This window comes from Peromyscus eremicus, chromosome 8b (assembly GCF_949786415.1).
Source record: "Peromyscus eremicus chromosome 8b, PerEre_H2_v1, whole genome shotgun sequence".
NCBI lineage: Eukaryota > Metazoa > Chordata > Mammalia > Rodentia > Cricetidae > Peromyscus > Peromyscus eremicus.
In genome coordinates, this window is record NC_081424.1 from 35,756,376 (window position 1) to 35,777,727 (window position 21,352).

Sequence of the window (21,352 nt, forward strand, 5' to 3'; positions counted from 1 at the left end):
ATCACTCAGTCCTTTGTCGGGAAGGCATTGCCTTCTACACTTACCGCAATGATGGTATGCCTTCCCAACATTCGACGGATTCCGCCAACGGACTTGCGGGTGTTTGGTCACTCTGCGGAAATACCTAGCCGTAAGCTAAATGCTGGAATTGCTCATGTTGAGGCACAATATCCAGTCTACTTTGTTGTGTACCTGTATTTAGTGTGTGCGCACGCCCACATGTGCACGTGCCACAGAACCCTCATGAGAGTCAAAGGACAATTTGTGGGAGTTGGTCTTCACCTTCTACTATGTGGGATCCAGGATTAAACATGAGACCTTAGGTTTGGTAGCAAGGTGCTTTTCCCACAGAGCCATTTTCGCTGGCCCTAAGACAAGACTTTTACACCTTTACATTTCAAACTTTTGAAAGCTAGTGAAAATCAAAAAGGTTCTCATTAAATTACCGCCCCCCCAAAAAAAAAGAACTGTTTTTTGCATTGACAGTAAAACATAATGGAAAGCAGAGTGCAACACACTGCCTGTGTATCTATACCTGCTACAATCCAATCCAAAAATTGATATTTAATTACAAAACTTCAGTTAAATAATTCTAAAGGTTTGGCATGCCATGAGGACATGGCATAAAGTTCTGAAAAAATCTTAAGGATAATATGTTTTTTCTGATTTGTTAGGAATGTTCTCTTAATCCTAACAATTTTAGTTGGTAACAATAAAGCATCGATGTGTAATTGAAATATGTCAAGCGATCTAGAATAGGAAATCCAAACTAGAAAAGGTGCAGCATAAAGGAACACAGAACTTCTAAAAACAACCAACCCAGACTGCATAAATACTCTGGAGGAATGTGTTGTTTTGCTTCTTTGTTTAGTAGTTTTTGTTGATGATGGTTTGACTTTTTGAGACATGATCTCACATTAGCAAAGGTTGAACTGAAATTGCTGCCCTTGCGACCTGAGTGCTGGGATTATTTATGGGTCAGATCAATACAAGTCCTTGAGTCTTAAGTGTGTGATGTCTTCAGCTGTAATAGGGATGTACCTTCAATTTCTGAGAGGCAACTGAGGGCACCAGCAATAGCCTAAATAGTTTTTGGAGTCTCTTATATTCACCTGACCAACAACTTGAAAGGACATTTCTCATGCCTGGTACTGGGATTTCTATTGGGTTTTTTTATATAGCTCTTATGGAGACCATTATCACTCCAGTGGCATAATCTCACTTAAACTATATAGTTTATGTATGCATATATACTCATTGTATCACATGTAAATTTAGTAAATATAAAATGATTCTGTATGGCTTTTATTATGCTTAGTACTATTTATCCCCCCCATCTCCTCCTGTATTAACTCCCTACCCCTCCCCACCCCACCCCTCCCCACCATTTCTCCTTTCTCCCTTCAGACCACCTCTATCCTGCCATCTGCTCAGTTGCAAAGGAAGGGGAGAAGGAGGTCATGATCCCTGGCAAGCAACCATGGACAACCTTGAATGGAAGAAGCTGTGCCAGGGAAAGCAGGTAAGTTACCCCTGTATCTGAGCCATTAGGGGTCTCAAGTCCCCTAATAACTTTTCTTTTTTAAGTAACCACTATCAGGGTTAGAGAGACGGTTCAGCAGTAAGAGCACTGGCTGTTCTTCCTGAGGACCCAGATTCAAATGCCAGTGCCCACATGGCCACTCACAACTGTCTATATAGCTCTGCGTCCAGGGGACCCAACACCCTCACAGACATACATGCAAACTACGAATGCACATAAAACAAACTAAAAGTTATTTTAAATTTTCCTACATTGGACTTTATACCAATGTTTACATACATGTTATGTATATGCACCATGTGCATGCCTGTTGGACCCCTTAGTATTGTGTTTATAGATGGTCATGAGCCACCATGTGAGTGCTGGCAACTAATTCAGGTCCTCTGGGAGAGCAACTGTTCTTTACTGCTGCAATCTCTCCACCCCTCACATTTTTACTATAAATCCTATCAACTAAATATCTCTTTCAATTACAAGCAAAAGTTTATTATTTTTTAGTAGCTGGGTACTGGCACAGGCCTGAAATCCCAGCATCTGGGAGGCGGAAGCAGAATGGAGGTGAAGACTATCCTTGGGACACAGAGATCTTGTGGCCAGTCTGGGTTACTTTGAGTCTGTTCCCAAGGTTTTTATTTGCCTTGGTTTTGGTTTTTTGTTGAAGTGTCTCACTGTATAGTCCAAGCTGGGCTCAAACTCAAGCTCCTCCTCCTCCTCTACATGAACTCTTTATTCACCTCTTAGTAGCTGTGATTACCTACCTGTTGGAACACAGTCCAGGTTTGGAGTCGTATTAGAATTCTAAGTGCTTGTGAGAATACTACAAAGAAAACAAGAGTCTTGTCACCTGTTTCTTCAAAACTCAGAACTGTTTTTGGAATATTTCCTTGTGCCTCTCAGGTGTACTGGATAGGATATGCATTTATGGAAAAACGTTTTTTACCACGTATGACTCATCCTTTTAATTGTATACAGTGTCAACTCATGAGAACTTTACTCATGTGATTTCTAAGCCTGAGTATAAATTGCCTGGGGCTCCAAAAAGTTGGTTATTGCATGAGATCCCATCTCATTTCTCCGCTCCATTTTCAGTTCCCACGCCTCTAAAGCAGTGACACTACCCAATGACCAGCACAAGATTGGACCCCATATTATGTCAGAGTGGGGAAGAGGTTCATGATGCCCTGTCCCTCCCTGAGGATCTGTAGGCAGGCAATTAAGGAGTTGCTGAGGGAAGGAGGGATTTTCTTCAGTAGAATAGCCATTGGTCAACTGTCCATGCTGCTGTAACATTTTTAGTGTTTTGTGTTTATGTGTACCACAAGCTTGCAGGAGCGCATATAGTTCAGGGGATGTCATCAGACCCTTAGAGACTGAATTACAAATGATTATGTGCTGCCATGTGGGCAGCAGGGACCAAGCCCCAGTCCTCTGCCAAGAACAGTAAGCTCTCCTAACCTGAGTCCTCCCCAGCCCCTGCTCCAGGACCTTTAAGCCCACTGATTCACCAAAGTTCCATTACCAGCCTTGAAAAGCCAACACCCACAGTCATGGTGACAGCTTGGCAAACCTGACAGGGGAGAATGGAAACAGAGTGCCTTCAAAACCCAGGCACAGAAAACTCATTACTTCCTCCTATTTGGAGACTTTCTTCTCAAAATTCCTCAAGGCTTACATTCTTTTCAGGATTCTTTTTGCAAAGACTCCTAGAGCAAATCTGCACTAGCAGCTGTCACAATTCTACCTTCAACTCCGTGTTTCCTTTCACTGGAAATGCAGTTAAGTCCATTTGAAGCATGGCAGTCACCAGAAGCATGTACCAAGTTTACATGACAAATAGAGTAATGCTGTATTACAGTGGAGCCATGCTCTTCCTATCTGGACAACAGTAGCAACAGAAATTGGAACAGAAACTGTTCCTGGAGTTATTCAAAGTTCCAGAGAGATGGTGAATCAGACCAACCAATGTAGGAACTGAACGGTTTCAAAACCAACTCAACTCATGCCAAGTGAAAGTATTCTATGTCCATTCAAACACAGCATGTTACAGAAATAAAGTACGTGTGTACTCTGAGGTGCTCTAAATGAGATGTTTGCCCCATGTCTCAGGCATTTAAATTCTTTTTTTTTTTTTTTTCTTTTTTTTTTTTTTGGTTTTTCGAGACAGAGTTTCTCTGTGTAGCTTTGCGCCTTTCCTGGAACTCACTTGGTAGCCCAGGCTGGGCATTTAAATTCTTGATTCCAATTGTTGGCTGCCTGGGGAGGCTTAGGAGGTGTGGCTTTGATGGAGAAGTGCGTCACTGTCAACTTTGAGATTTAAAAACCTTACCTCTGGCCGTCCCTGATTCACTCTCTGCTTCCTGTTTGTGGCTCAAGATGTAAGCTCTCAGCTCTCTGGTTGCTGCCAAACTTCTCTGCCATGAGAATGGTAGGCTCCTTCTGAAACCAAAAGCCCCAAAAAAACTCTTCCCTACTATAAGATGCCTTGGTCATGGTGTTTTATTACAGCATCCAATATCAAACAGATACTACTCCCAATCTTGTAGAGCATGTATCAAGATCTAGTGTTCAAGAAACTACACCTAGCCACACCCATTCCCCTACAGCTAGCCACACACATTCCTGACAATGAATTGTCTTGTCTCCATTTGCTGTCCCATTTAGCAGTTTCATTTCACAAGCCAATATTCTTTCTTGAATTTAAAAAAAAAAATTTTTTTAAATTGCTTTAGTAAACTTAGGGTATACCCGCAAAGAAAATTTTAAATCAAACCCAGAAATTCAGAAAGCTAGCCAGGCCTCGAGTTCAAGGTCAGCCTGGGAGATACAGTGAAGCCCAAGCCACCGTAGGTGCTATAGTGTAAGAACACCTCTAAAAACAACCTGACAAATGGAGCATGCTTTTGCGCAGAAACTCTATAAAAAGTACTGTTTTAAGTTACTAACAATATGACACATCCTATTTTACAAATGTTTATTTCCCTATCAAAGATTTTTTGTTAAGTTTGCAATTTGTCAAGAATGTTCCAATTTAAACCAGGCATAGTGGTACACATCTTTAATCCCAGCACTCTTTAAAAAAAAAAAAAAAAAACTGCTCTAGAAATTCTAAGACCGCTTGAGCTACACAGCAAGACCTGCTTCAAACTTTAAAAGTTTGTAAACGCTGTGATTCCTGGGCCAGCAAGGAGACGGGTGGAGGACAACTGCTGCCCAGCCTGACAAGCTGGGGGGGGGGGGGGGGGGGGGTGAAGACACACCCATTCTACATACAGACAGATGCTAACAATGTACCCTAAAAGGCCTCCTGCTGGCACCTCTTTCTCAGGTGGCACAATGTAGCACACTGGCTTGGCTCTACACCTGCTAGGCTACCTGACTTCTCACATGGAAGAGCAGGACAACATTGCTGAGTGAGTGGAGACTGGCACTTGGTGTCTGTCAGCTCTATTACTCCTGCCACGAAGTGGCCATGTGCTTGATGGCTTTTTCCTGCCCACTATATTTTTTTCTGGTCTTCTGTGATACTAAACTGATTTTCTTTTGGGAAGTTATCCCTTTCTAACTATGTAAACGTGGGACTCCTCACCCCTCGCTTGTGAGCTGGCTGATGGGTCTCAGTCTGGGCACTCGACTTGGCCGACCCCCAGTCCTTCTGCCAGAACTGCTGACAGTGAAGGCAGCACCGGCAGGAAGGAGGGGGGAAGGTGAGGGAAAGCAGCACCCTCCACTTACTCAGGGCTACAGTAAGTCAGGTACTGTTCCTGGTTCCCAGTTTGGCTGGTACCGCTTCCATCACCATCCTACATATGAAACAACTAAGGCTCCGTGGTGTCCAAGCTTCCTGAGCAATGGAGGAGCCAGGACTCATTGCCAGGCTCTCTGACTCCAGCCCTTGGCACATACTTACTGGCCTTTATGCAGGGAGCCTAGGGTAGCTGGCAGCGACCTTGCTACAGACAGGGAATTGTATGCATGAAGAGGGTTTGCCATAGGAAAAGGAGGAGTCCAGAGGAACTGAGTCTGAACACTTGGATGCAGCTGTACCTGATTATACTGGCTAGTTGTACAGCAACTTGACACAAGCTAGAGTCCTTTAGAAAGAGGAAGACATTGTACCCTCCCTCAAGCCATGCTCTGACCTACCTCCACACTTCCACACCACACACATCTACACACAAAAGTGCTGGAAGGTGGTCAATTTTTCATAACGAGGAAATGGCTCATGGGTTAAAGTGCCTGCGGCTCTTTCAGAATCAAGTTCAGTTCCCAGCATCCACATCAGGTGGCACACAAAACTACCTACTCTAAGAGGATCCAATGCGCTCTTCTGGTCTTTGTGGGCACCATTACCCACCCCCGCAACACACAAAAAAACACATCTATCCAAATAAGAAATCTTGTAAAAAATCAATTTCCACTTTGGTAACAATGTTTTAAAGGTAAAGAATATTTTATATTTCTTTTGTATTTCCAGTAATTTTTAAGAAAATTTCAATTGTAGATTTAAAAGGTTAACAACTTAAGAAAACAACTCAGTTATTTTGTACTTTTTAGAGGAGCTGGCTGGGGGTATGACTCGGTAGAGTGCTTGCCCAGCATGCGCAAAGCCCTGGGTTCAGTTCCCAGCACAATATAAAATGTGGCCGTTTTTTTGTGGGTAAAAAAAAAAAAAAAAGACAGCGGGCGGTGGTGGCGCACGCCTTTAATCCCAGCACTTGGGAGGCAGAGCCAGGCGGATCTCTGTGAGTTCAAGGCCAGCCTGGGCTACCAGGAGAGGCACAAAGCTACACAGAGAAACCCTGTCTCGAAAAACCAAAAAAACAAAAAACAAAAAACAAAAAACAAAAAAAGACAGATACAGCTCTGGGCAACCTCAAACTGATAGCCCTGAGTGCTAGGATTAAAGTTCTGTGCGTTTTGGCTGTGGTGTATGCCTTTAATCCTAGCACTCAGGAGGCAAAGGCAGAGACCAGCCTGGTCTACAAAATGACTTCCAGTACAGCCTCTCTTACACAGAGCCTGTCTCGAAAACCCAGCCAAACAAACAAAAAACAAAAAGTTCAGTGTGTTTTTCTTTTCAAGGACTTCTCTTTGATGACTACTAACCTGGAATTCCTGTGTTTTCCAGTATGGCTCATTAAGAACTATATGCATTCTCATCTTCCAAGGAAAAGAAAAGTGATTAAGACAGTTTTGAAGAATCTTTAAGTAAAAACATTTATCAAACCACATACCAAGTTTACAACACTTGAGTTGATATTCTAAATTCTAGAAACAGGCCATAGAAAAATAGCCGAGTAGAAAGTACACCCAGGAACAGCCTCCAAATCAGGTAAACAGACAACAGCTATTACCACTTAGGACACTTTATTGGCATATGACAATTTACAAGGGTCCCTGTTGAAATATACACCACACTTGAATAAGAATCATTTAGCCAGCTACATTCATTCTCATGGGGTAATATTTTTCCCTCAAATTATAATTTAATTCCCAACACTGATTTTTAACTGTGACAAAAGGGAACAATAACAATTTCAATTCCTTGAAATAGAGTGCAACTGGAAAAGGCTTTGCTTTTTATTAAAATGCCTAAGATGTTGAAAAGCATACACACCTAAGAATTGAGTCATGGCCTTCGGAAACTGCTTTTTTTTTTTTCCCCTGGAAAAATCCTTTGGTTCATTTTTATTTCATTTCTCTGAGCAAAGTAAGTACATTAATGCAGCTACTAACGTTATTTTCCTGGCACTTATAATCAAGCAGCTCTACCAAGAGGAGCCATCCAGCTTTGTAACATGTCATGAAATGGGAAATAGTGATCACAAAAAATAACACACAGGCTGCTTTATGTTTGGCTCTGAAAAACAGAAGATTCACAGTGGTGTTCTACTGCAGAGTTCTTACCACCATACTTTAATGTAGTGGGATCTTCTTTCTTAACTTTAAAATTAAAGTAACCAAAGGTTACAGCATTGCATTAGCACTTAAAATATAACCTGTTACTCCCTATTAAATTATTTTTCAGTAAATCTACTGCTTTTCTTTGTTGTAGAAAAAGTAAAGGTAAACATGCCAAGATTCGGTGTATAACTAAATAACTGTTAAAAGTTAAATGTATTCATATAAAACAGAATGGTATGAAAATTGTTAGGGAATTAAATACATATTGCTTTTATATTTAAATATTAATCTGAACAGGATGGTACTAATTATGTCCAGATTGATGCAATAAAGTTGCTTTGCAGATATTTTCTGATTTACTAAATAATTCCAGATAGACAATTAAGGGGAGAAATCATGCATACTGAGTGAAAAACTTAAACATATCACATGTTGACTTTTTGGTTTTAATTTTGTTGCCAATAGCTCTTAGCAAATGTCACTAGATATTCAAAGTCTAAGACACATTGTAAATCATCAAAACAGAATGAAAGAGCCATACACTTATAATTTTTAAAAGTTTGCATTAATAGCATAAGCATTATCTCCTTTAAATGCAAAAGTATACAACTAATCTGATGCAATGTGGCTGGTTTAACATGTTTAGAAAAAAAAAATCAGTCTGAGCATGAACTTTATCCCTCCAAGGGCTATTAAATAGCAAAGAGGATTATCTACCTCTTTAGGTAAGGTAGAGTACTTGAAAAGAAAACGGTCATTTTATAAACTTAAAATAATGGGGGAAGGGTGGAGGTCAGATCAATGCTACAAGCTTCCTGACAAAATCTTTTATTGGTAACATTAAGAGAAAACAAATGATTTACTACACAGTAAGTTGGATCTACCTGATTATATGGTTAAATTATGGACTGATCTACAGCTGTTCAGAGTATCCAATAAGTATGTAAGCTATTCAATCAGGTACTTAGTGACGACCGACTGCACCAAGTCATGCTTCGGGAACAGGACTCCCAAGTTTTGCTGTTTTTGTTTGTTAGAAAACACAGCCAGGGCTGTGGAATTAGGGTTTTTACTTACACTGACATTACAAACCAGTTTCTCTCTCTCCTAGGGGGCTGGTGTCTAAGACCATGACTCAAACTATCAAATGAGAAGGGAAGAGAATACTCAATTTTCAATTCATACAGGAAAGGCTCTTCAAATGATTTTACAGGCCACTGCTTGCTTTCAGTAAAAATACCACTTTCTCAAACCTTCCTAACTTTTAATAATTTGTACTTTTTAGCTATTAACAAAGCTATTGTCCTTATATATTTGCTGAAGTGTGGAACTAGTTTTAGTTTAGCAGAATAGCAACTTTTGTGGTAGTTTTGAAAATTAGTCGCCCTACAATGTAGTGTGTTCAAATTAAAAAAGATGTTAAACAGATGTGTCCAGTTAAACAATTAGTGTGGTCACTATAAACAACTCCTGGTCAAGGTTTTGTGTGGATTTGTGTAGAGCTGACGTTCACTTCAGAATCAAACATTAACAGGGAGGCAAGAGAATCAGAGCTGTCACAGAGCTGGACTTGACCATTTCTTATAGACAAAGCAGAAATACAATGCATGTAACAAAAACAGTCAAAGGTTTTTAAAAGTTGATAGTTACAAATATGGTACGGAACATTTCCTACTTTATTTCAATACAATTTTCAACATACAGTCTACTATATTTCCAAGGTATTTGAAGACTTAAAACAAAATTTCTATAGACTACTTGCAAACAGTAAATGTTAAGTAAAATGTTTACATTCTTATTTGAAAACAAAAATCAGGTTTAAAAAAATGTGTGTCAAGTTCTCCTCTCTGTTGCAATCTTCAGACTATTCCTAAAAAGGGAAAAAGAAATTAGAGGTCAATGAAGCTGTGGGTAGTGAATGTTAATGATAATTATTTCTAGAAACTATTCAACTGACTTTGCCTGCCACGTTCACACTAAATCAAATCTGTCTAAAATCAGAGAATGTCTACCTTTTCTTCTTTGCGTCTGTCTTTCTTCTCTTCATTATTTTCCATGGTCTCCTCTTCATCTTCAACAATCCCGTCCCCTTGGTATTTGTCATGAGTCCATTTTGGACTGCTACCTGATTTTTTGAAATTAAAGCGCCCTCTGCCGCGTTGAAAAGTACCACGACCTCTTCCTCTTTTGGCCCAATAATCCACACCATCATCTCTGTCATCATGCTATAGAAAGGTTTGAAAAGAAAACACATCAATGAAATGGCTTTCTTGTTAAGATATTAATTCAAGTCACACTGCAAGCAATGTGATTCAAAAAAACTTCCCCACAAAAATATCATAAGGACACTACAAAAGCCAGAAAATGTCACTGTAATACTATAAGTAACATTTATTACATGTTATATAAATTATGTCTAGCAGGAAAGATTCTAAAATTCTACACTGAGATTTAAATCTAGATGTGAATATACATCTATCTGCAGCCTAGGAGTTTGAATGGTGAATGACAGCAGAGCCCCATGGCAATTTATCTCAGCTATTTTACAGAAAGTATCGAAGCTATTACATTCCAACTTAATTTTTCATTAGCTGTATTTAAATTGTTACTCTCCAACTTACAAACTGTTCTATTAAGAAAAACAATCTCCAAGGCTGAAAAGTACTTGTAAGTTTATAAATAAGTATTCCCATTCCAAAATACAATACAAAAGGCCAAAGGTCTCCCTAACTCATTAATTAAATCTGCCAATTGTAAAATGTAAAGTGAGGCAGGACAAGGGCTCTCTACAAGAAAACAAGCATAATGCAAATGTCATATTGCACAGCCTTTCAAGTACTTATACTGAGCAACTACCCAACTCTCTAAAATCTTTTAAAATGTGTCACAAAGACTTGATTGCAAAACAGAATAAGCCTTTATGCATAACCATTTTGTAAAGATGAACTTCTTATGCAACGTAAAAATTGGAAATATACAGGCAATTATTAAACTGTTTTAAAGAAGAGTTCTCAACTGTTAATAACTGGTATCTTGATAGCTTTACCAAACCAATGAAGATTGTTAGGTGGAGTTGTGCATGATTCCATAAAGAGTCACTTCTGAGATCAACAAAATGTTAGAGACATCAGAAAAGAGTCATTCAAAACAATGTCTATAATTACATTGTTTCATGCTCCCTCATGGGATTAATACCCAATTTTAGAGCCTTTTTTTTATTTTTTTGGATGTGGCATTTATTAGTTCTTGAATTTTAGGAAGTGGCAAAGAAGTTCTGGAGGAAACACCTGCCATTTACTTCTTCAACAAAAACTAACCCAATTCTCTGAGACTTTACCTCATTCTAATTCAGAGAGACAGCCTAGAGGGAGCACCAGAGAACAGAATCAGTAAAAATACTGGCTCAGTGTCTGAGAAGCAAGAACTCAATGATTCTCTAGTGCTTAGTAGGCATGGTAAGACACTGCTCTGAATACATGTACTCACTCATTGAATCTTTAGAACCAGGTATGCTGTTGACTATCTACTCATATCCTATAAAACACCAAGAAACCAAGAAAAATGAAAACTCTTACTGACCACTATCTACAGACTACAATCCCCACAAATCCTGGGGGCAGTAAATGAATGTATCAGGCAACTCAGTAGAAATGGGGAGAAAGGCAGTAGCAAAGCTAGGTGCCAGCCAAATTAGCCATTCCTCTTAGATCCACACTCATCGGATAGTTGAAGTAAAAAGAAAGCAGAACCTTAGGAGACTGCAATATTTCCTTCAGAGAAATCCTAACAGGAACTACGGGAAATTATGGAGACTAAGCACACTGTTTTTTCTCCTTTTGTCATTTTCATGTGTGTGTGGCATGTGTTATGTATGGGTGCTTGGCCAAGGGTGTGCGCATGCCTGTGGAAGGCATGACTAAAGCTGGGAACATTCTTGACAGTTCACCCTTTTCACTGAGGAAGGGTCTTGCAAACAGACCCATCAGTGTGGTAGCTATGGCTAGGAGAATCCCTTATCTCCACCGTGGAGGCAGGAATTACACACCACAAACCCAGCATCTGTATGAGCATCTGGGGAATTCCAGCTTAACCACTGAGCCTCCTCCCCAGCCACTCTAAACCGTCTCAATTTTCAAATTCTTACCTTCAAAATCTAAATTTCCTAATTTTAGTCATTAAACTTTTCAGAGGTGACAGTTAAAATGGCTTTTGTTTTTGAAGGAATCTATAATGGACTGAAGCTCTCCTGTACCCTCACCTCTCCCCTAACACAATCCGATTCAGTGATCCAGGTATGCAGACCTATAATCCCATTCAGGAGACAGGAATCGACATTTTAAAGTTAGCCTGTTCTGCAGCACAAAATCCTATCTCGAGCTCCCCTCATTAGTTTATAAATTTTTTAAAGTATTTTTAAAAAGTTAAATTTCAAAAGTTACTCCAAACCTGACCCCTCCTCCATCCCTAAGCTCCTCACTCTAGCAGGGATTAATCATTTACTTTTCTTCTGAGAACTTGCCCTTTTCTGTATTTTCCCACTTGTTCCAACGACTTGTGTTCATCTCTCAGGATCTATCTGACACTAGTGTATTTCCTACAATTCTCATTACTGATTATCACACCTCTTCAGAAAGCCAAGGTTGGAGATAAGAAACAAGCATTACTGTAATTCATCAAGGCAGTATGAGGTCCACAAATCAAAAATTCAGCTTAGAGCAGAGTGCACAGACTCAAATACTAACTCCATTCTTACTAGCCCAACGGTCAAACTTCTGAGTAACTTTATCACTCTTCATCTATAGTACAGCATAGTCTCAACTCAGATTTTTTAAACTTTAAATCTTTTTCATGTCTGACAGTAGGGTCACTGTGTAACCCTTCTTGGCCCCATGTTTGTGTCTACCCTTCCTCCTGAATGCTGCAATTACAGGTATGCACTACCATGCCCGGCTTCAATGTTACTAAGCATTCAAATTCTACGGGGTTAAACTTTCTACACTGGTATATTATTGTTAAAGAACCCAAAGAAATGTCTAATTTTAAACCTCATCTTTTTTGAACTGCTATTTTTGCTGGTATATCTATTCTTAATACAGTCTAAAGTCAATGTACATAAAATGAAAAATATTTGAAATTAAAACACTCTAGTGAGCCAGGTGGTGGTGACATATGCCTTTAATCCTAGTACTCAGGAGGCAGAGGCAGGTGGATCTCTATGAATTCAAAGCCAACCTGGTCTACAGAGAGTGTTTCAAAACGGCCAGGGCAATACAGAGAAACCCTGTCTAAAAAAAAAAAAAAAAAAAAAAAAAGAAAGAAGGAAGGAAGGAAGGAAGGAAGGAAGAAAGAAAGAAAGAAAGAAAGAGAAAAGAAAAGAAAAATTCTGGTAAATCCAAGCTGCCATTTCAATTGCTCTTAAGTACCAATGGTTAAATAACTTTAACCATCAGTCTGTGATATGTGTATACATATATTATACAGATCAAAACTTTAAAATTACAACCCACAACAGGGCAGTAGTGGTGCATACCTGTAAGCCTAGAACTCCAGAGGCAGAGGCAGGCAGATCCGAGGCCAGCCTGGTCTACAAAGCAAGTTCTTGAACATCCAGGGCTACACAGAGAAACCCTGCCTCCAAAACAAAAAAACAAAAAACAAAAAATTAAAATGACTGCCCACAACAGCAACAAATTATCACCATTTAAGTAACTAATTTTTTTTTGTTGTTGTTGTTGCTTGTTTTTTTTCGATATAGGGTTTCTCTGTGTAGTCTTAGCTGTCCTGGAACTTGCTCTGTTGACCAGGCTGGCCACAAACTCAAGAGATCCACTTTGCTTCTGCCTCCCAGAGTACTGGGATTATAAGTGTGCACCACCACACTCATCAAGTAACTAAATTCTTAAAATAACACACTAATAAAATTACTGCATATTATAAGACAATCTAAAATGCCTATGTCCAAATTGAGACAGCAGATTCTGATAAGCAAAAGAAAGTCTGGTCTAAATTCTATCTTTTGGTTGAGTACAGCGTCAAGCCTATAATGCCAGAACTCAGGAATAAGCACAGTAAAATCAGAAAGTCAAAGTCATCATCCAGTATACACGCAGGTTTGAGACCATGTCTCAAAAATACACTAGTTTTTGAAACTGTTAAAGGGGTGTAGTAGTATGCCACACACACTCCTTTATTCCCAGCAGTCAGGAAGCAGAGGCAGAGAGATCTCTGTAAGTCTGAAGCCAGCCTAATCTATATAGAGAAACCCTATCTTAAGAAAAGTAAAAAGACCTAATGGTTACATATTTACTAGTTAATGCTTATTCTCTCTTAACTTTCTGATCTCTCAAACTTGAACTATTTTTGTCTGGCATTTTTATTACTCCTCATCCGATCTTTTAACAACATGTATCCTGTGTGAGCTTATCCCATCTTTAATGGTGACTGTCCTATCATGATTCCTGGATCTTGATATCTCTCTAAATCTTCATTAACAACTTTCCACTGGATTTACTCTGGCTTTCTCCCAATCACTTCCAATTCAACACAGATAGGGAGAATTTAATTTTCCTGAAAACTGTGTCTTTCCTCTAGGTTTTGAGTTACACTACACCTGATCAAATTATTTCCAAGTTCCCATTAAAGTCAGGGGTGGTGGGCCACAACTGTAACACTGGCCAGCATTTAGGAAGCTCAGGCAAGAGGAGGCCAAATCAAGTCTGAAGCCAGTCAAAGCTCCACAGCAAGAAAAACCTTGCAGGAAATGCTTTAAAATCCTTTCAAATGCAGACCCTTGGTTCAGGCACCTGCTCTCTCCCTCTTCAATTGCTTTTATTACTAAAATATTATGGACTACCACAATCCTTCTTGTTTGTTTGGGTTTGTTTTGTTTTGTTTTCAGGACAGGGTTTCTCTGTGTAGCCCTGGCTGTCATGGAACTCACAGATAGATTCTCTGCCTCCTAGTGATGGGATTAAAGGCATGTGACACCACTGCCAGCCCTACCACAATCCTGATTCCTGGGTTTTCTCAATTTTCCCAAACATATTTATACCAAAAACCTAACCCCTTTGGCCCTTCTAGTTTGCTCAGTCTACCTGGCTATCTTTCTGTTAGGACTCAAGACAACTTCTCTATAACTCTCCTAATCAGCTCAGTGGTAAAGTCACAAGAACTCAAAGTTTCTCTCACTTACTTGTCCTGAAGCCCCAAACTAGGATTTTAAACTAGTTGCCTTTTAAGAAAATTAAGATAAAAGAGTAATTTGTAAGTTCTATTTTTTTCTTAAAAGATCACAATGCTTAATTTAAAACATTTTTTAGCCAAGTGTGGTGGCATATGCTTTAATCCTAGCTCTGGGAAGGCAGAGACAGGTGGATCTCTCTGAGTTTGAAGCCAGCCTGGTCTACACAGTGAGTTCCAAGACAGCCAGGGCTATGTTAGACCCTGTCTCAAAAAAATAAACAAAAAAAAAAAAAATGTATTTGTGGTTAAGTGCACACGATCCCACAGGTACCCACAGAAGAGGCTATAAGGGGGTGTCAGATCCCAAGATATGTTTATTGAGAATTTAACTTTGGTCCTCTGTAGGAGCAGCAAGTGCTCTTAGCCACTGAGCCATCTACCCAGCCATTTATGATCAAAATCCAATGTAAATGAGTCTTCTTCTAAACCAATTCATCAATAACTGAACCACACACCTATTATTTCCAGATTGCTATCTCAAGTTAGTAGTTTCTCAGCAGAGAACACAAACTGAATGACTGTAACTCATCCTGCATTTAAAAGTTTATAGAACTTTTCCAAATTTGGGGTCACTGATGTAAACAGGAAAGTAGAAATCCATTTAGAAGAGGTATACTGATCAGAATACAGACTTGGCCTCTAATTAGGCAAATCTGTTATGGACACTCAGGTTTGCTCGCCCTCTAAGCCCATTACTATTTCCTTACTTGCTCTCAATTTTCAAAACCAGCCCCAAAACAAGACTTCCCTGAAAAACTATGACAAAAACTAATGCTTCTGGTAAGTTTTGGTACCTTAGCATCATCTTTCTCTATAATACAGAACATACACTTTCTTATCCCATGCCGAACTCAACACAATTACCATACTATCTATAGCTCCTTCAAGACCAATAACCTCCTATGTTACCCTTGAAAAACTATTAGGACAGGAAAAGCATGTCCATCACAAGCAAGGATCAAAGCCACCATATCTAGCAATTATATTTTTCAAAACTTGTTTTTCCTATTATTGCAAAGAATTTTGAAAACCTTGAGATCCTTCATTACAAGAATTGTGACAAACATTACTTTTCTTGTCTTTAAAGTTATGATAGAAAATACAATTTAATTAAGAGGTTTCTACACTTAGAACTGTCTTAAGACAGATATGAAAGAATTAACTACGGTATGTTTTTTCTCTGAATGCGACAATCAAATCAGGCATATTTTTAATTTACCTTCATCGGCCTACTATATGTGATGTTAAGTCAAGCATATAATCAGAACTAAAGGGACCCACATCTGACTCAAAGCTTCAAACAATTTAAGTAATGGTATTAGGAGAAAAAAATGTTCGCCCACATTACAGTGAAATCTCATAATGGTGAATATCTGCACTGAAATGTATTCACCTAGGATGTTTTGAAAATAAACGCAAACCAAATAAAACAGATTTCTAACACCCACCAAGAAGTACTTCTTGCTCTTTGGGGTATATTCTGGATCCCATTCCTCTTCCTTCGGTCTCTTTTGAAAAGTAGTATTTGAGTTGTTTGGACCAGTATTTGTCCCAGCAAAAACTCCTCTGGCTCTTCCTCTGCCTCTAATTCGAAACTGATTGACATTAACAAAGCTGTTTAGTAATGCAATCAAAGGTATTTAGTTACATGCAAACTCTAGATTTTACTGCAGTAACAAAAGCAAAATGTATGTGTGCATGTGTGTCTGTCCGCCTGTCTGTCTTCACAGCCACTGAGGATGAAAAGGGTAGCTATTTTATATTATACCATAGGCCTACGGGAAGTTGAGTAGATTAAGAAAAATAATATATTGAAGTATAAGATATACTTTCATGACCTGGAACTAGTATTTTTAAACTATGATATAGTTAGGTCCCCCCCTTTCACTAGCCGAAAGTTATCTAGTTCCTTTGAATTATATCACCAGAACCCCAGTTGTTTAACCACATCTGTTACCCTATAAGAAATGTCTTCCTTTCCCTAAATGACCTAATGAATGTCGCAATATCCAACTAGATAAAACTAAAGATTTAAGTATGGATGGGAGAAAATACACGACCTTTAAGCCTGTAAGTTACAGTAACTTTGTAAAACATGGAGATAATGCATGCTATGTAGAATTAGGGAAAGTGTAACTGGTACACATAATAAGCAAGGACCTCAATAGGCAAAAATGAAAACCAATAATACAGAGATGAGTAGATTTGAATGTTTTTAAAATAGGTTTTTTCAAACTAGTGATTTAATAAGTGAACTTTTTAAACTGTTACTGATCTGGAAAAAACAAGTATCTGTTTATATAGATGCTTCAAGATCTCAAAATGGCATTTCAGAATGAAGATAGTATTTCAAATACCATTTCATTTCTCAAGACTGATTCTGATTCTGACTTTGGATAAGACGGCTAATAATCTATAGGGTATATTTGATTTCCCTTGTCACAGTTCTCCAAGGTAAAGCCTCCTGAATGATCAAAGACAACTATGACTTACAAAGGTTCCTCGAGGTCTGCTAACTCCTGCAAATCCCGAGTAGTCTTTCATCTCATGGTGAGTTTTAAACTCTTCTTCTCTTTCTTTCTTACTCTCTTTTTCTTCTCGAGAGCTGGGTGAGGAAGGGGATGCTGAAGAGGATGACGATCGAGAATGGTCTTGCTCTCTACCTTTATGTTTGCTGAAAAATAAAGAAAAAAATGTGCTTTTTTTTTTTAAAAGATAAAGAATTCTTTAGAATCTTATGAGGAATGTTTTTAAGTTAAAAAAAAAACCTATCCCCTTTAAATTATACACAAGTAAAATTGGGTGTAAACTCTGACAGTCTATTTCCAATCTTCTTCAATGATTCTTTCACATAATTAACAAACATACTAGAGCCTACCAGCTAGACACTGGTAGTTTGCAAACGTCAATGATGCTCAGTTCTTCATTACATTAACTTGTAATCTTTTGTTATTTTAATCAAGGAAAGGAGAGAGGGGGTTTCTGTTGTTTGTTGCAGTGCTGGGGATAGAACCCAGGGCCTGACACATGCTAGCTAGCTAGGTAAGCACTCTATAACTAAGCTACAACCCAGACTGAAAATGTTCTCGAGTCCAAGTTTTAAATGACTGCAGTTTATATACACCCTGAGTAAGAACAGTTTGTACAGTTTGGGCCATAGCATCATGATAGAAATAAAAGGCACATGACATTACAAATAACAGTCATAAATTTAAAAACACAAGTAAAATCCACCATTTACCTAATGAACATCAAGAAAAACAATTATCTATAATACATTGTATTCCTACATTTGACTCTATGATGATCAAATTTACATGATTCTAATGCAACACCCAAAAAGGTCATACCTGCAGTAACTCTTACCACTGCTAACAGTATCCACGGAATTATAATTTTCAAAGACTAATGCACAATCCTATTTCCTAGTTTTTCCTCCCCCCCATCTCTCCCATGTTAAACCACTAGATATCACTTTAACAGTCTTGTACTCTGGGTGTTATGAGTTGAAAAAGTGCGGAATCAAGCATAACGAACCAGTTCTTACACAAACTGTTTCTAGAAATGCACTGCATTGAAGTCCAACCTCCTGATGTAGCCTGGATAATAGGACACATTAATTTGTCATTTTTTTTTTCAGTGTTAGCTTGCTATTCCAAAGTTTTTGTCCTCATCCACCATAAGCCGTGTAAAAGACAAATACATTTTTGCTGTAAAACAAATAATTTTAATTGTTTAAATTTAAACATTCGATTACATAGTCAAAATTGAAAGCAATTAAGCTGACAATTATTAAAGGCTAATTAGAAGCTAAGCCCTAAGTCAAGACAATCTTAACAATTACCTGTCATCTTTGTAAGATTTGTATTCCTTGTAATCTTTTGGAGGTTTCTCTTGCTTTCTTGATCCACTAGATTCCCTGGAGCCCTTGGAATCACCCCGTTCTTTACTTCTTTCTTTACGGCGACGGTCAATGTCATGCCGAAGATCAGCTGAATCACACCTTAATTTTTTATCTCCCTGTAGAAAACACATGTAAAATACAGAATTCAGGGTGGAAACAGAAATGCAAATATACATGCAGCATTACACCAGATTCTACTGCAATTTAGTATCAAAAAACCAATGCATCATTTACAATCATCATCCTTGGAATTTTCTAAAATACCTATTTTTACTGAGCATTTGTGTACGTACACTAGAATTAAAAGTTACTAAAATCCTTAGATTTGTATTTATTCGAAGCAATCTATAATAATCTTCCAACAACAAAGTGATACATCCTCTACTCAGCAAATCATGATTAACGCTCATTCTTCCAAATAGCTTTTAGGAAATAGTTGAACAGTGTTAAAAGTTATCATCTATAGTTGCAATGTGGCTTTCAGCCTGTGATCTTGAGATCCTGAAGTTAGGGGTCTCATTAACCAAGCCTCATTATCATCAAGCTCTTCTTCCCAGATAAGTTGATAAACCCAAAAAAAGATACTTCAAAATTAGGGATTCTGTAGTTTTCATGACATGCAAGTGGAATTCAATTAAAAAACTGAGGTTGAACAAAGGTCAAACAAAGTCAAACAGATATTATTGGCAATCCTGTACTCAGTGTATCTTGGGCCATATACTGCCCTTTCTCAATTCAGGTATTGCAACAGACATTAGTTTAACTGGGTCACAGATCACCTCCTCCTTGTTCCATTGCTTTTTCAAATACTATATAATTTAGGAGTTGAAAAGAGGCATCTAGGAATGAAGAGAAATTATACATCAGTAAGATGCTAAGCAATGTGGACATCCTTGACATTATTCAACAATGAGAAGTATTTTTCCCGGGAAGTCTAACTGTAATAATCATAAGCATGAACAAACCTGAAATATATATATATATATATATATATATATGTATATATGTATGCATTTCTCAATGTGATAAGTACTACTCACCAATTTGTTCCTAGGCTAACAAATCTACTCATAAGCAAAGCTTTCTTATTCACCTGGGTATTACTAACTCCAAAGAACCAAGATAACCTAAGGGAAACTACTTTGTAAAGTTTGCTAAGCATCTAATTTCTTATTAACATGTTATTCATTAAATTAAGACAGAAAGATGGAAAAGCCCTAGTATCATGTCCTCCTAATCATCTATCACTTCTCTTTCAGACCAAAATTTAGTCTGAGTACTAAGGGGAGAAAAATACTGTCAGAGCACAAAGACAGAGTAAACTGTTGGGGAAATTAACACAATTAACACTTAATGAACCTAAAGTATTAAGGTCAAATTTTTTTTTTTTAAGTATTAAACTGGTTGATTCTTCAGTCCATTTTTCCAAAACTGTTATCTCTTGTGCACAGACATCACCTTATCCCTAAATCTAGAGTTCAAAATCAATTCAGTCAGTATCACACCTACTGAAAAATCTCTATACTGGAAATGTCAGCAAGTTCTACCAACAGAAGTACAAACAATCCAAGATAGCTCAATTACTCCACAAATCCACAAAACAGACATACTATTTTAATTAGGAAAGTCAAGGTTTAAGATGCTATTTTCCAACCCAAAAAAAAAAAAAAAAAAAAAAAAGTTAAAAAAAGCTGGGTGGTGGTGGCATACACCTTTAATCCCAGCACTCAGGAGGCAGAGGCAAGTGGATCTCTTGAGTTCAAAGCCAGTCTGGACTAAAGAGAAAGTTCCAGGACAGGTTCCAAAGCTACACAGAGAAACCCTGTCTAGAAAAAAAAAACGAACAAAAAGTTATTTTCCAAGCCAGGAAATGGTGGCGCACACCTTTAATCCCAGCACTTGGGAGGCAGAGGCAGGTGGATATCAGTGAGTTCAAGGCCAGCCTGGTTCACAAAGTGAGATCCAGGACAGCCAAGACTGTTGTTACACAGAGAAACCCTATCGAAAGAAAAGAAAAGAAAAGAAAAGAAAAGAGAGAGAGAGAGAGAGAGAGAGAGAGAGAGAGAGAGAGAAAGGAAGAAAGGAAGAAAGAAAGAAGTTATTTTCCAAACTCTTAGCATTTTCAAAATAGAATTGATCCCTTGCTACCTCTCCTGCATATTCCACTACTAAACACTTCGTAGACAGTCATATGAACTAGTGTACCTAATAAACGTCAACTCTGGATCCTCAGAACCCACGGTGACTGCACTGCACTCTCACCACACCCCTGGCTTCCTCACCTCACCTGTAGGATCTATACAGGTTCTTTTCAAGTTTCAAACCAAATTCCTAAGTAGTCCAATAGAAACAAAAGTTCACTTAGCAAATCCATTTTTAGAATGCCTACTTCTTTTCTTGCTCATGACGTAGCCACAGCTGGCACTTAACTTATATGTAGCTCAGATAGGCCTGGAATTCAGAGATCCACCTGCCCCTACCTCCTGGGTACCAAGAATAAAAGTTGTATCCAGCCTAAAGTGCCTATTTCTTTTTTTTTTTTAAACTGGAAATATTTTTTGCATACAATATATTCTGATTATGGCTTCCCCTCCCTCTACTCCTCCCAGTTCTTCCCCACCTCCCCTCCATCTGGATCCACCCCCTTTCTGTCCCGTGTTAGAACACACACAGGCATCTGTTAAGACGGAAAATAAAAACAAAAACAAAACAAACTGAATTAGGACCAAAAAACCAGAAAAAGCTCAAGGGAAAAAATG

General features: G+C 38.4%; 1 protein-coding gene across 8 annotated transcripts in view; it reads right to left on the reverse strand.

The window, feature by feature from the left end:
• Positions 1 to 6,893: 6,893 nt before the first annotated feature.
• The window catches only part of Bclaf1 (BCL2 associated transcription factor 1), a 34,865-nt gene continuing 20,406 nt past the window's right edge, over positions 6,894 to 21,352 (reverse strand). For 4 of the 8 annotated variants that reach the window (XM_059272678.1, XM_059272679.1, XM_059272676.1 and 1 more), the window contains 5 exons: positions 18,534 to 18,709; positions 17,183 to 17,363; positions 16,138 to 16,284; positions 9,460 to 9,672; positions 6,894 to 9,317 (listed from right to left, as the gene is read on the reverse strand). In XM_059272678.1, coding sequence (XP_059128661.1) covers positions 9,312 to 9,317; positions 9,460 to 9,672; positions 16,138 to 16,284; positions 17,183 to 17,363; positions 18,534 to 18,709 — 723 coding nt within the window. In that variant the 3' untranslated portion in view covers positions 6,894 to 9,311. Of the gene's footprint in view, positions 9,318 to 9,459; positions 9,673 to 16,137; positions 16,285 to 17,182; positions 17,364 to 18,226; positions 18,400 to 18,533; positions 18,710 to 21,352 lie in introns of those variants that run through there. The other 4 variants (XM_059272681.1, XM_059272680.1, XR_009381016.1 and 1 more) reach the window with 3 other exon arrangements.